The 15,203-nt window shown below is 35.5% G+C and overlaps 1 protein-coding gene across 6 annotated transcripts in view; it reads left to right on the top strand.

Moving 5' to 3' along the window:
- The first annotated feature begins 449 nt into the window (after positions 1 to 449).
- Coq6 (ubiquinone biosynthesis protein COQ6, mitochondrial) overlaps positions 450 to 15,203 on the top strand; it is a 159,979-nt gene continuing 145,225 nt past the window's right edge. For 3 of the 6 annotated variants that reach the window (XR_012966803.1, XM_076191735.1, XM_076191738.1), the window contains exon 1: positions 451 to 689. Coding sequence is in view for 5 of the 6 variants with exons in the window: in XM_076191735.1 (XP_076047850.1) it covers positions 506 to 689 (184 nt within the window). In the remaining variant the exon portion in view is untranslated. Of the gene's footprint in view, positions 690 to 15,203 lie in introns of all 6 variants that reach the window. The other 3 variants (XM_076191736.1, XM_076191737.1, XM_076191734.1) reach the window with 2 other exon arrangements.

The following is a 15,203-nucleotide window of genomic DNA, read 5'->3' as shown; positions in this document are numbered from 1 at the left end:
ATATATGTGTATGATCTTATTACTATTAGCCCCCCCAAAAATTTGCTCAGCCCCTCCTTAGCCTCCCCAACTAAAAATTCCTGGCGCCGTCGCTGTGTGTGTATTTACTGCCTTTAATCAATTTCCACCTTCCGTGACCTGTTTTTCTTGTAATACTAGAATACCTCATTCGACGAATTAAAACTGATCAATCAAGTGGTATGGGGTAGTTAGCGAAAACATAGACTACGGTAACGGTGTGTCTCGACCGACCATTTCTGTTTTGTTTTTTTTGTCAATTTCCTTGATTCAATAAATACTTTTAGAATCATAGAGCCATATAGGTTTAAATATCAGGTAATTCGGCATTTAAGTAATTTTTTCTGAAGAAAAAATATGAAATTTGTGTCAGCATATATTTTTCCAAATATTCCTCATTGTACGACAATTTATGTGATAGTTACATCTCTAAAGCAACTTTTGTTTACATATAGTGTTTACATAAAAAGTTCACTCAACGCTGAAGATGAATACTTCAATTTTAACAAAATTATCTAGAGAGATAACGCGAATAACAGCTATAAGGAAGTTATCTATATCGAATACAAGAAAATGTGTAGCAGGGAGAAAATCATCAAGTGATGATACACATTATGATATTGTTATAGCGGGAGGTGGAATGGTCGGTTTTGCAATGGCCAATGCTATAGGTATGTGTTATTATATAAATTCAGTGGTAAAATCGAAGTAATCTGTGTTTACATATAATGATACATGGATTGATTGTATTGTGTTACTCTGACGCATTCAATAAATTAGTTCATCGTCAGTATCCTCCAATAACGTTACTTTAGCTAGGTCAATATGAAAATGGAATTCCTGATATTTGGGCTGAAGTAGTTCTCATGGGATGCAAAAAGTTGCTATGAGTATAATGCAATTTGAATTATCCATCTAGCTGTCCTAGTTCTCGAGATATTGCATTTTGAATTGAATTAAATCGGGCCTATTTTGTTCGAGGAAATCGGGCCGAAACGTGCGGTCTGACTAATTGCCGATCAAACTTAAACAATGACGGTTTTTACTGACAGGCACAATTTTATATAAGAATTTAGCATATGGTTGCATTATTTCACCTATTTTCTTTAAGATGTGTGATTTCCATGTAATTTGATCATAGAATTACGTTTTTATCCTCTGCAAAATTACCCACCACAGCTATGAATACCATCAAATTACATGAAAATCACACATTTTAAAGAAAATAGTTTGAATAATACAACTATATGCAACCTATTACACTAATAACACAATAGTAACAAACTTAAAGCTAATAGTGTAGTTTGATCCATACCACCAGTGATCATAGATAGCAGGCAGAACGAATCGTTGCTGTGGTCCGTAATATTACGGAGGATAAAAACGTAACTTCTCTTTGATCAAATTACATGAAAATCACACATTTTAAAGGAAATAGTTCAAATAATTCAACTATAAGTCTATTACACTAATAACGTAATAGTAAGAAACTTAATAGAGTGAAGTTTGATCCATACCACCAGTGATAGATAAGATGGCGGGATGGATGTTGATGTTGTTATCCGATAATCCGACCCGATAGAAAAAAAAATTAAAACCACCAATTTCTCAGCTCTACCGTAACACGCTGCCTTTATTTTGGTATTAGAATAATCCGCGAGACTAGTAGTTTTCGCTTATTTTGGTTAGTTGCCAGCACTCTGAATTTATTTAGCTCATTTTTTACATTTTTATGTACGGACATGTAACTGATGATGTAATTATTTGAAATTTACTACGATCATAGTAAATACACTCGCATAACATTTGTATGAATGAAATTTCCGGCGGTATGTAAATTTGGCCGTTTGCATGGCGTGCGCATAAAATGACGCGCTATTGTGCTCATCATCGACGGTGGCGCCTCTGGTGGTGTTTGACCTACCTAGTTACTTTCAGCAGAAAATCGCCACAAAAAATAATGGTAGTCATGATATTAGTATCAATGTAATGTTTATACCGTGTTCTACCTTGTTGAAGTTTTAGGTGACCTCACCACAGCCAGTCTGGGGGCCCACCGCTTCCACACCTCTACTCGCACTTCAGGTAGCTAGGTCAACATGAAAATGGAATTCCTTATATTTGAGCTGAAGTAGTTCTCACAGGATGCAAAAAGATATGAGTACAATGCAATTTGAATTATCCATCTAGCTGTCCTAGTTCCCAAGATATTGCATTTTGAAAGGCACAAAATCAGACCTATTTTGTCCCAGAAAATCAGGCCAAACCGTGTGGTCTCACTAACTGCCAACCAAAGCCGACCAAACCCAAACAATGATGGTTTTAGCTCAAATATACAATTTTATATAAGAAATTAGTTATGGTTGCATCATTCGACCTATTTTCTTTAAAATGTGTGATTTCAATGTAATTTGATCAAAGAGAAGTTACATTTTTATCCTCTGCAAAATTACCGACCACAGCTATGAATACCGTCCAACTCACTAATAGCCGACCAAACCCGATCAAGGACGGTTTTTGCTGAAATGCATGATTTTATATAAAGAATTAGCATATGGTCGATTATTCAACCTATTTTCTTTCAAATGTGTGATTTTCATGTAATTTGATCAAAGAGAAGTTAAGTTTTTATCCTCTGCAAAATTACGAACCACGGCTACGATAATCCGACCCGATAGGAGAAAAAACTAATTACACTTCAATTTCTCAGCTCTCCCGTAATACTCTAACCTGGTTTTGGTATTAGAATAATCCGTGAGACTAGTAGTTTTTGTTTATTATGGATATGTTGCCTTTTAATGGAGTTTTTTTTTTAGCTTATTTTTCACATTGAAACATGAAAATTTTTTCGATTTACTGCTGAATGCAATTTTATTCCGATCATGGTTAATACATTCACGTGACATTTTTATGAATTAAATTTCCCACGATATGTAAATGTGGCCGTTTGAATGGCGTGCGCATAAAATGACGCGCTATTGGTGGGCATAATCAACGGTGGCGCCTCTAGTGGTGTTTGACCTAGCTACTTCAGGTATTGAAGCTGATCAATGATAGAGTTTGATGCAGTTCCCCGTGAAGTCAGGCCATGTGGTGTGGGAGACTCATCGGGTAACAATGTCAAAAACTTGTCTAACCTACTCTTGAAAGCCTCAGTGCTGACTCCTTTCAGGTCTCTTATGTCTCTGGGTAGACAATTGAAGAGATGTGGTCCAGCACCAAAAAATCTTAAGTTATGGCAAGATTTTGAAGATATGAAGCATGTGAGACCATTGATGAGTATCTGTTTGTTGTGGTCCTCCAAGATGGACAATGGAGAATATCATCTGTTAGCTGCCCATTTTCTAACCCTGTCAACCACCTGGCTTATATATGTGGGTAGAGTCCCCTCTACATTAGGTACAGGCACAAAATTAATATATATATATATATATATATATATATATATATATATATATATATATATATATATATATATATATATATATATATATATATATATATATATATATATACTGTATATCCCTTAAATTCTTGTTGCATATGAAAGACAATTTCATTAGAAACAAAATACTTTTTATTTATTTTTTTTTAAATAGCTTGAAAAATAAGGGAGATGGGAGAGACAAATTTTTTAATGATTTTATTATCCCCAATGTTTGGCTAGACTTTACCATAATAAAAGGTTAGAATTAAAGGTGGTAATTTTGTTAAGATTTTGGTAAAGAAATACACATAAACTCTAAACTACTGGTCCAATTTTATTGAAGTTTGGAATACTTGGGCTTTATGGGTCAACAAATTTCCAGACCATGTCAGAAACAATGTGGAACATCTCTGTCATACCAAATTTGCCTTTTCATGGCAACTATTAAGTTGACAAGTTAAACACCACATGAGGACAGAGCCTTTATTTGTACGATGTTTCGCTTATTACAGCTTTTTCAAGTACAAGTTGAGATACACATGCTTGAGATTAAATAAGAGGAATGGAGGGAATGGGGAAAGAAAGAAGTAGGGGGGGGAAGAAGAGGAGGAGGAGAAGGAGAAGGGGGATTGAATACTGGGGGAGGTTTGAGAAGGCTGGCCCAAACGTCTCCGGTCAAATTACTCACAAAGGGTGGTTTAAAATTTTATGGGCCATGATTATTAGAGGAATTATGTGGGATGAGATGTTGATAATTCCTCTAATACCCATGGACAAAAAAATTTTAAACCACCCTTTGTGAGTAATTTGACCATGGACGTTTGGGCCAGTCTTCTCAACCTCCCCCAGTATTCAATCCCCCTTCTCCTCCTCCTCCTCTTCTTCCTCCCCCTACTTCTTTCTTTCCCCGTTCCCTCCATTCCTCTTATTTAATCTCAAGCATGTGTATCTCAACTTGTACTTGAAAAAGCTGTAGTAAGTGAAACGTCGTACAAATGAAGGCTCCATCCTCATATGGTGTTTAACTCATCAGTCTTATCGGCAACTGCTACTTTCATGAAAACTATTAAGTTGTCAATTTAGAGATGATCATCAGTAAAATCCAAACCCCTGGCCCAATTGACATGCAACTTGGCATGTGAATGTTTTATGGGTCAACAAATCATCTGAGCATGTCAAAAACAATGCAGAACCTTCCTTTTATGCTATTCTTACTAACACCTATCATGTTGCTATGGCAACTATTGTCAATTTAGATATAGTTAACAATAATTTTATTACCTGAGAAACTTTCATTTTGTCACTGGATCTTTCTATCCAATCTGAATCTTTCAAGATAGAATTCATGTCTTTTGACCATCTATCTAATCTTGCTAAGTATTCTGTGTCTGATTCATTTGTTTTAACTTCTTTGATCATTCAAACCATAGACCTGATAGGTTCCTGATCACACTTTTACATAAAATGTAAAATGAAAGCTTTTTTGTAATCCTCATACATGTTGATATCTTCCATTTGTCGGAAATTTATGATAAACCTAGCTCTACCCTTCTCAGGATCTACATTCCCTTTTAAAATTTCTATTTTCCTTTTTTTTTTCATTTGTTATATTGTTGCTAACAATTAAGGTATCTACTAGATTAAGGAATCTATTAACTCCTAAGGTGTTTTTATCACCTGTGAATTTGGGAATATTGATATTCAAGGTATGAACCTATGTCCAAGTACATTAGTGTTATTCATACTTTCAGTGTTTTTAAAGACAAATTTACTTGACTGCCTCCACGTAGTCTTCCTTATGTACATCAACCTCGTTGTCCCTCATCAGTCCTTGTTCACCATTGGTTGTAGTGGCTTATCCCCTGCCTTGCAGATCGCTGTACCTCATTCACTCGTAGTACTGAAGACCCCTCCTTCCTCATCTTGTTGTCCTTTGAATTTAACATAGGCGTTGGTTGTGGTTGTTGTTGTTGTCGTTCCCTAGACTGTCTGTCCGAGTAGTCCCGTCTCCCCAAGGAATGCCACAGCCGAAACTGGGTTTTCCCACAAATCCTTTATAGAGTGTATGTTGTGTTCTTTGCGTGCATGATTGTGTATAATGCAGTCTTCCATTATGTGTTGTATGGTATGGGGTGGAGTGTTATATCCTGGGCAGCTGTTCACAATGCAGTCATCCAGCCTCTTCTGGTAGCTTAGAAGTGCCAGGTGGACGCTGTCCTTTCGTGGGAGAGAGGATTCAGAAGGGTGGATATCAGGGTGTCTGGCATGCAGCAGTGTGTTGTCTTTCAGTGTGTTAATGGAGCAGTGAGTAATATGATTATGAATATGTTTCTGGAGGCTGGTATTTGGTGGTTGTGGAGGAAGAGAAGAGAGTATCTGTGTGTGATATTGGTTGTGGTTGCACTGCATGGTTGTGGTTGTGCACTGTGTGGTTGTGGTTGCAGTCATGGTTGTGTGCACTGTAGATTGGTGTACCCATTCACTTTTGCACTCAGTCTTGTAATTACTTCGTAGGAGGTTCGTCCCATGCTGTCACCACTTTTAGCTCTGTTGCCACCATCACTTTCAGTTCCCTTCTCTCCTTAATTACTGGTTTTAATTCTGTTAACTGTTCCTTCTGTGGTATTATGTTTCTTCATTCACTTTCTTGCACCTTCATTTAAGTATGTCTTTTATCATATCTGTAGTAAGAAGTAATGTTTCTCAATGGGGGTGAATTAAATGTAAATTTTCTTCTTCGTTTCTTCACTACTTCTACAACTTAGTTTAACCTCTTCACTCCGGGGCACATTGCACGTCTGGTAGCATTAGCTGCCCAACGTGCGATGTTGCATCATAATAATCACATTATAAAAAATAAAGTCGGTGCTCAATCGTTCATTCTCTTTCACCCGTGAATTTTGATAACCATAGAAAATATGATGAAGCCAGTTTAGAGAGAATGGAGGTTACGTAGGTACGACTACAATAAATATAATCAAGACACCAACGTCGGCATCATCGCCTACCCACTTGCTCCTCATGACGCCTACGTAGGCGTCACCGTACGAAAGTGGTTAAGTACGCCAGAGGACTCCCACCTGGGATCCCCAATTCACTTACCAAGCCAAGTCTGCTCCATCATCACTACTTAATTCATCCAATAACTTTGACCGTTACAGATAAGTGCCTCCCCTTAAGGGCGTGACTTTTGTTCCATGTACCAATAATTTTTCTCCACCCTTTTCTCCAATCAGAAAGACTGTTACACTGGCTCAAACAATACTGCTTACACAAGCAATCTTGTCACAAAGCAGTCTGGCTTAGTGTTTACATTTCATCATATCAGTGCCAATATTGATACCCTAACTTGTGTTTACAAACTTTAGATGGTGAGATTATGCAACTCTGACACAGTTATTGTTTTCCAAACATCTAACCCATAAAAATGAATTTCTCGCCACCTACCCCTCTATCTACCTACTTGTCTACTACTTTCATCTACCAGCCTTTTACAAGCAACATTAGATTTCAGTGGAGAACATTTCATCTTTTCAAAAGTTGTATATATATAGCATTAAAGAGTGTCTGCATAATTTAATTTTGTTTTACACACACTTATTTCACTTTGTTTAGGATACACACTGCATAAGAATTTTTAATGCTTCACCAAAAAAATGGTTCAATACTTATTGGCATTGTCCTTATGTATTGGCAAGGGTCTGAGACCTTCATGACTGACCAAGGCTCCAGGTCTTCATGTCTGACCAAGGATCCAATTAGCACATCTGTTTGACACCAAGGTTCCAGCAGTTCAGGTATCCCATCACAAGCACCATACAATTCAACAATATGAATACTGTTTGTAAAAATGATCAAGATTAATATTCAATTCCCATGTGATATTATTAATATATTCCCTATACTCTTCTAGATTTAACCACTTCACTCCGGGGCACATCGCACGTCTGGCAGCATTAGCTGCTCGACGTGTGATGTTGCATCATAAATCGCATTATAAAAAATAAAGTCAGTGCCCAATCATTCATTCTCTTTCACCCGTGAATTTTGATAACCATAGAAAATATGATGAAGCCAGTTTAGAGAGAATGGAGGTTACGTAGGTACGACTACAATAGATATAATCAAGATGCCGACGTCGGCATCATCGCGTACCCACTTGCTTCTCATGACGCCTACATAGGCGTCATCGTATGGAAGTGGTTAAAGATTCCTGATAAATTATACACTGGGTGTCACATGTATCCTCATCATCAAATTGTATCCTAACCTTCTTTATATCATCTAAGTGATAATTGATAATTCCCTAGTTTCTAAGTGTAAGATCTTGTATTTATTTCCACCTGTAAAATCAATTACCTATGAACCTGAGTACCTTGGTGAGAGCTTATTATAGGGTGTATGAAGTTTGACCATGACTAAATCTCCTATTTTAATTCTATTTTATGTGCTATTTTGTGTTGTTGCTTTTTCATCTCTTGTGTACACTCTTGCTGTGTTCTCTTACTCTTTGGTGTATAGCTTGAAATGTATGTATTTACCTAGTTGTATTATACGGGAAGGGAGCTATGCTTGTGGTGACCTGTCTTTGTATGTTTCAGCATCAAGTTTCTTCTTAAAATCTTGAATAGTGTTTTGCATACACTGTTTCTTTGTCTAATTTGTTCAAAGTATCTATCACTGTGTGGGAAGCTATTTTCTTTTCAGATCTCTTCTGTGATTATCTTTTTTTAATTTCTTTTTGTGTCCTCTTGTTTTTTCCTTGTCCCACTTCAATAAATCATTCTTATCTAAGATTTCCATTCCTTTCATAATTCTTTAGATAGTAGGTCTCCTCTTTCCCTTCTTTGTTCCAGAGTTGGTAATTCTAATTTGGACAGTCTTTGTTCATCTGTCATATTGGAAAGAGTTGGTGCTAGTTTTGTAGTTGCTCTTTGTATTTTTCTATTTTTTTTTATATTCTTTTTGGTACTGGGTGTCCATAGTGTTGCTGCGTACTCAAGTTTTGGTCTTATTAGTATAGTTAAAAAAAAATTGATAATTTCTTCATCCAAATAGACAAACGCCACTTTTATTTATCTCAACAAATTGTAAGTTTCTCCAACTATTTTATTAATATGCTTGTCCGGTGTCATGTCTTTGCTGATCATCACTCCAAGGTCTTTTTCCGAGTTTACTTTTTTTACCTCTTCACCAATTTTATAATCTCCCCGATATTCTGTTTTTACTTTTTCCAAATTCCATTATGCTACATTTCTTGATATTGAATTTCACTTCCCACTTTTGAGTCCATTTCCAGATCTTGTCCAAGTCTTGTTGTAATGAGTTGCAATCCTCCTCCGTTCTTACTTTAGTATTTTTGCGTCATCTGCAAAGAAATTCATATGACATTCTACTTCATCCATGTCATTTATGTATGTGGCAAACATGATCGGGGCCAGTACTGATCCCTGCGGGACACCACTTATCATTTCTTCCCAATTTGAGAATTTATCCCTAATTACTACTCTCATTTTCCTCCCAGTCAGAAAGTCTTTCATCCATTCCAATAAATTTCCTCTGATGCCACCTATTGACTCTATTTTCTTTTTTATTTTCTTGTGTGGTACCTTATCAAATGCCTTTTGTAGGTCCAGAAAGGCACAGTCTGTCCAGCCATCTCTTGTATTATATCTATTAATCTCGAGTAGAAGCAGGTCAAGTTTGTTGTACATGATCTTCCTTGTCTGAATCCCAATTGATTTGGATTCAGTATAGTTTTTTCTTCCAAATGTTTAACCCATCTATTTTTGATGACTTTCGCAAATTTTTGCTACTGTGCTTGTCAGGGAGACCGGTCTGTAATTTGATGGATCTTCCTTGTTTCCTCCCTTATAAATCGGTACAGTGTTTGCATTCTTCCAGTCCTGTAGCACCTTTCCTTCTTGCAGTGAGAATTGAATTATATTGTATATTTTATCTGTTAATTCCTCCATGCATTTTTTCAGTATCCAATTTGCAATTCTGTCTGGATCATGTGATTTTCTGACGTCAAGGGTTTTGATTTGGGCGCTGATTTCCTTCTGTGTTACAATTATTTCTTTCTGTAAGGGGGATATCTCTATTTCCTCACAGTTAGGTGAGTTTTCTATTGTGAATACTGATTTGAAGTGGTTGTTCATAATTTCAGCCATTTCCAGTTCTTCTGTATATTCATATTTACCTTGGCACAGCTTTTTAATTTCTTGTTTATTCTTCAATTTGCCATTTACATACCTATAAAATAGTTTAGGTTCTTGCATTTTTCTATTTTTTTTTTTCGTAGTTTCTCTTTTCATCTCAATTTTTACATAATCATTTCTGAGTTTGGTGTACATTAGCCATTTGCTTGTTTTCTTGTCTTTTTTCCATTTCTTCCAAGCTTGATCTCTTTTATCCTTAGCCTCACTGCATTTTATGTTGTACCAGCTTTTTATGTATGTTCTTTTCTTTTTTTGTTGTATGTATTTATTCACTTCCTCATTATAAATTTCTTTTAGTATATTCCATTTCTCTTCCATCCCTGTTTCTACATTTAGAAATTTTTCCCAGTTCGCGTTGCGAAAGAATTTTTTTAGTTTCTCAAAATTTGTTTTGTTGTACATTAGTCTTCCTATTCTATGTTTATCATTTCTGCTTTGATCCACTTGCTCTTTCAACTCACATTCTATTAGTACATGGTCACTCTTTCCTATTGGAGTTTTGTAATAAATTTTGTCAACAATTTCAGGCTCTGTCGCAAGTATTAAGTCCAGCCTTGATGGTTCATCGCTACCTCTGTATCTGGTATTTTCCCTTATCCACTGAGTCATTGTGTATTTGATGGTCATGTCAAGGAGGATGTTGCCCCAGAGTTCCTCTCCACCCTTCACTATCATTTCCTCCCAACATATTTCTTTTGAATTAAAGTCACCCATAATTACTATATTTCTTCTGTCCTTCAGTATATTAGTTAATTCATATTTTGTATCTTCTGATATTTTGGAATGATCACTTTCTATCCAGGACTGTGTTTTGGGGGGCACATATACCACTACAAAATTTCTACTCTTCATATATCTGCTTTCAACTTGTATCATAATTGATTCTACATTATTTTCTCCTTCAGTTATTTTTGTTACATTTAAATCTTTATTAGTCAATATTAATACTCTGCCACCCTGTTTATCCTTTCTATTATTTGTCCAACAATTGTATAAACCTTGTCCCACAGTGTTGGGTGGTAAAATACACTTTAATTTAGTTTCCACTATTCCCAAGATGTCTGTTTTTTCTAAGGCCAGATAATCATTTAATGAATTTATTCCTGAAGTTATTCCATCTATATTGGTATAAGCTATTTTTAATTTCTTTTCTCCTCGTCTTTTTCTGTCTGCTTTGTTTCCTTTTTCCTTATACAGACGTATACCATTTTCTCAGCCTCAGGTCACTCTAAAAAGAATTATTCTTTTCAGTTCCAGCTCTTTTTTCGTTTTTTTCATTCGCTTCGCTTCTAAGTTCTTTTTCTCTTTCTCTTCCTCATTCCTTTTTTTATCCATATATTTTTGTATCGTTCACTATTTGCTAATTTCGTTGTTCTGAATAGTACTTCCTCTGCAATTGTTTTTTATCTAAGCTTTACTTTCAGTGGCCTGTATTGTTTTTCTTTAGAGTATCTACCCATTCTATAGGTCTCCTCTATTTCCCTATCCAAACCTTGTATTTACCTAGTTGTATTTTGCGGGAAGGGGAGCTATGCTCGTGGTGTACCTTTGTATCTCGCAGTGTCTTGTTTGCTCTTAAACTCATGAATGGTTTTTGCACACACTATTTCATTGCCCAGTTTGTTCCAAGTGTCCACCACTCTATGTGGAAAACTTTTTCTTCAGATCTCTTCTGTAGCTATGTTTTGTATTTTCTTTCCATGTCCTCTTGTGCTTCTCTTGTCCCAGTTTAACAAGTCCTCTCTATCAAGTATTTCTGTGCCCTTCATGATTCTGTAGATGGTCAGTAGGTCACCTCTCTCTCTTCTTTGCTCCAGAGTCGGTAACTCCAGTTTAGCCAATCTCTCCTCATATGACAAGTTTGCAAGTGCAGGTGCCATTTTTGTGGCTACTCTCTGGATTCTTTCTATATTCTTTATATTCTTTTTTGGTACTGGGTGACCACAATGTCGCAGCATATTCTAGTCTAGGCCTTATCAGTGTGACCAATATTTTTTTAATAATTTCTTCATCCAAATATGTAAATTCCACTTTTATTGATCTTAGGAAGTTGTAGGATTCTCCAACAATTTTGTTTATCTGTTTATCATAGGACAAGTCATTTGAAATGATTACACCCACATCTTTTTCGGATCTCTCCTTCATTACCTCCTTGGTTCCAATTTTATGTTGTCCTGATATTCTGTTTTTGCTTTTTCCAAACTCCATTATGCTACACCTGTTGATATTGAAGTCCACTTCCCATTTCTGACTCCAGTTCCATACCTTATTCAGGTCTTCCTGCAGTGATTCGCAATCCTTTTCAGTTTTTACTTTCCTTAACAGTTTGGCGTCATCTGCAAAGAAGCTCATGTAACATTTCACATCATCATCCATGTCATTCACATAAATAGCAAACATTATTGGAGCCAATACAGATCCTTGCAGTACTCCACTGATCACCTCTTTCCAACCTGAATATTTTTCTCTGAGCACTACTCTCATTTTTCTACCAATTAGGAAGTCCTCCATCCATTTTAGTAGGTTCCCTTGTATCCCTCCTATATGTTCCAGTTTTAATAATTTTTTGTGTGGTACTTTGTCAAAAGTCCAGGAATGCACAATCAGCCCATCCATTCCTTTCTTGCACTATGTCTATTAATCTTGAGTAGAAACATATTAAGTTTGTGGTACATGATCTTCCTTGTCTGAACCCAGATTGTCTCGGGTTTATTATATTGTTGTCTTCCAGGTGTCTTACCCATCTATTCTTGATGATTTTCTCACAAATTTTGGCTATAGTGCTTGTTAGTGAGACTGGCCTGTAGTTAGTTAGTTCTTCTTTGTTTCATCCTTTATATGTTGGTACAATGTTAGCATTTTTCCAGTCTTTTGGAATTTTTCCTTCTTTAAGTGAGTAACTTATTATGTTATGTATTTTGTCGGTTAGTTCTTCTTTGCATTCTTTTAGAATCCAATTTGCAATTCCATCCAGGTCATGTGATTTCCTGATGTCAAGGTTTGATAGATGTTCCATTATTTCTTTTTGTGTTATTGTTATCTCGCTCATGGGGGGAGATCGCCTTTCATATCCTTCGTCCCAATATTGTGCTTTCTCTCTAGTGAAAACAGATTTGAAGTGATTATTCATGACTTCGGCCATTTCTAATTCTTCTGTATATTCTATATTCCCTTGGCGTAGTTTCACCATTTCCTGTTTGTTTTTAAGTTTACCATTTACATATTGATAGAATAGCCTGGGTTGCTCTTTGCATTTATCTATGATATCCTTCTCATGGTTCCTTTTTTCCTCTCTTCTCACTTTAACATACTCATTTCATAGCCTGGGTTGCTCTTTGCATTTATCTATGATATCCTTTTCATGGTTCCTTTTTTCCTCTCTTCTCACTTTAACATACTCATTTCATACTCATTTCATTTAACATACTCATTTGCCATTTTCCAGGTTTTTTATCTTTTCTCCATCTTTTCCAAGCTCTGTCCCTTCCATCTTTTGTTGAACCAGCATTTAATGTACACTCTGTTTTGGTACGTGACTATTCACCCCTTCATTGTAATTATCAAGATATCCCATTTCTCTTCCACTTTTGTCTCTTCCATGTAAAATTTTTCCCAGTTTGCATTCTGGAAGAATTTCTTTAGTTTTGCAAAGTCCATTTTGTTGCGCATCAATCTTCCTTTCCTGTACTTTTCATTTCTCTCCATGTATATTTCTTCCTTAAGTTCAGTCTCAGTGAGTATATGGTCACTCTTTCCAATTGGTGTCATGTATTGAATTTTATCCACAATTTTGTATCCTATTTGAGGTGTAATCATCTATATTATACACTTTCTGTTGTGCAATCAAGATTTCATATGGAAGAATTTTGTCCTCACAAAAAATAATAGAATAGTTGTTTCACCTGTTGCTATGTTAATTTTGTTGTTCAGAGTACATCTAACACCAGAATCCAAGTATCCCAAGTTATACTATGAGGACTTATCATACTTCTAAGACATGTAATAATTTTCTTATTTAATCCCTCTACAACTCTATTGCTCTGAGGATGATTCACTAAAATGTTGATCTTCTGGATTTTAAATAATCTACATAATTCTTCCAAGATTTTGTTATTAAATTCAGTTCCATTATCTGAAACTAAAACCTTAGGTGTAGTTAAATTACAAATTATCTGGTCATAGATTACTGAAGCAATTGTTTCAGCTTTCTTATTTGAAATGGGTTGTAAAATACAAAATCTTGAAAGATAATCAATGGCAACAAATACATATTTATATCCATTTTCAGACATAGGTAACTCCAAAGTATCTATGTGAACTCTTTCCCAAGGTTTCTGTGGAATGGGATATGACAACATAGGAGCAGGTTTTTGTGTATTTCCTTTCACCTTAGCACATTTCAAACAATTTTCTATATAATCATATATATCTTTCTTCATACCTGGCCAAAAGTATTTAAGTTGTGCTTGTCTATAAGTTTTATCCTTTCCTGGATGTGAACTACAATCACTATCATGAAGTGACCTCTTGTACAAGAGTTTTTACAACTGATTCACTGGGCCTCTAGAAATATCTTTCCCACTTATAACTGTTTTTCTATACAAAAGTCCATTAGTCCAATGAAATTCCTCTATCTTATACCCTTTTGGTAGTTTTGGAGGATTTCCTCTTGGGTTCATCAAATACTAGGTTAATAAGTCGGATGTCTTATTACCCCTCTGTTCCATTATTATCATTTCCTCATCTAAGGTTACTAGCTCATCTGTACTACAAACAAAATTGATCAACCCTGTTGTTGGTTGACAAATGTTTCTAGAAAGTACATATGCTGCAACATTCTTTCTACCTGGAATATATTCAAACCTAACCTCATAGCATTGAAGTATAGCAAACCACCTTGCTAATCTGCCCCCTAGTCTGAATAGCTGTATGATCAGTCCACTCTCTGATTGGATATCCCAGTATCATATCTCTAAAACTTTCTAATGAATATATCACTGCTAAAGTTTCTCTTTCCGTTATAGTTTCTCCCTGCACTATTAGTCTAAATTATTATTAGTTATATGTCAATTTATTATCATTTACTATTTACCTGTTTGTTTGTTATTCAACTATACCAATGCATTTATTTATGTATTTTAATTGTTATTTACATTGTTATAGTTTTAATTTATTATTAATATGATTTTTTTTTTTTTTTTTTTTTTTTTTTTTTTTTTTTTTTTTTTTTTTTCATCCGACCTAGATATGGATCAAAAGGTCTCCTGTCGGCATGCTTTGCCTTTGTAATCCTTTGTAATCCTTTGTAAATGTGTAAGCTATCGGTTTCAAAATTCCCTTTCTCTCTTGCACCAGTATGCCTCCTAACCCTATGTCAGATGCATCAGTACAAAGAATGATCTCTTTATCGTAGTGTGGAAATATTAGAACTGGAGGACTCGTAAGTTTATCTTTCAACTTGTCAAAAGCTTGCTGTTGTGCAGGTCCCCACATGAACTTTGAATCTTTACTCAACAAAGGACTTAATGGATTAGCAT

The sequence above is a fragment of the Oratosquilla oratoria genome, chromosome 10 (assembly GCF_046742065.1).
Source record: "Oratosquilla oratoria isolate Oo_2021 chromosome 10, ASM4674206v1, whole genome shotgun sequence".
In the NCBI taxonomy this organism is placed as follows: domain Eukaryota; kingdom Metazoa; phylum Arthropoda; class Malacostraca; order Stomatopoda; family Squillidae; genus Oratosquilla; species Oratosquilla oratoria.
This window is presented reverse-complemented; position numbering and strand designations above follow the sequence as displayed.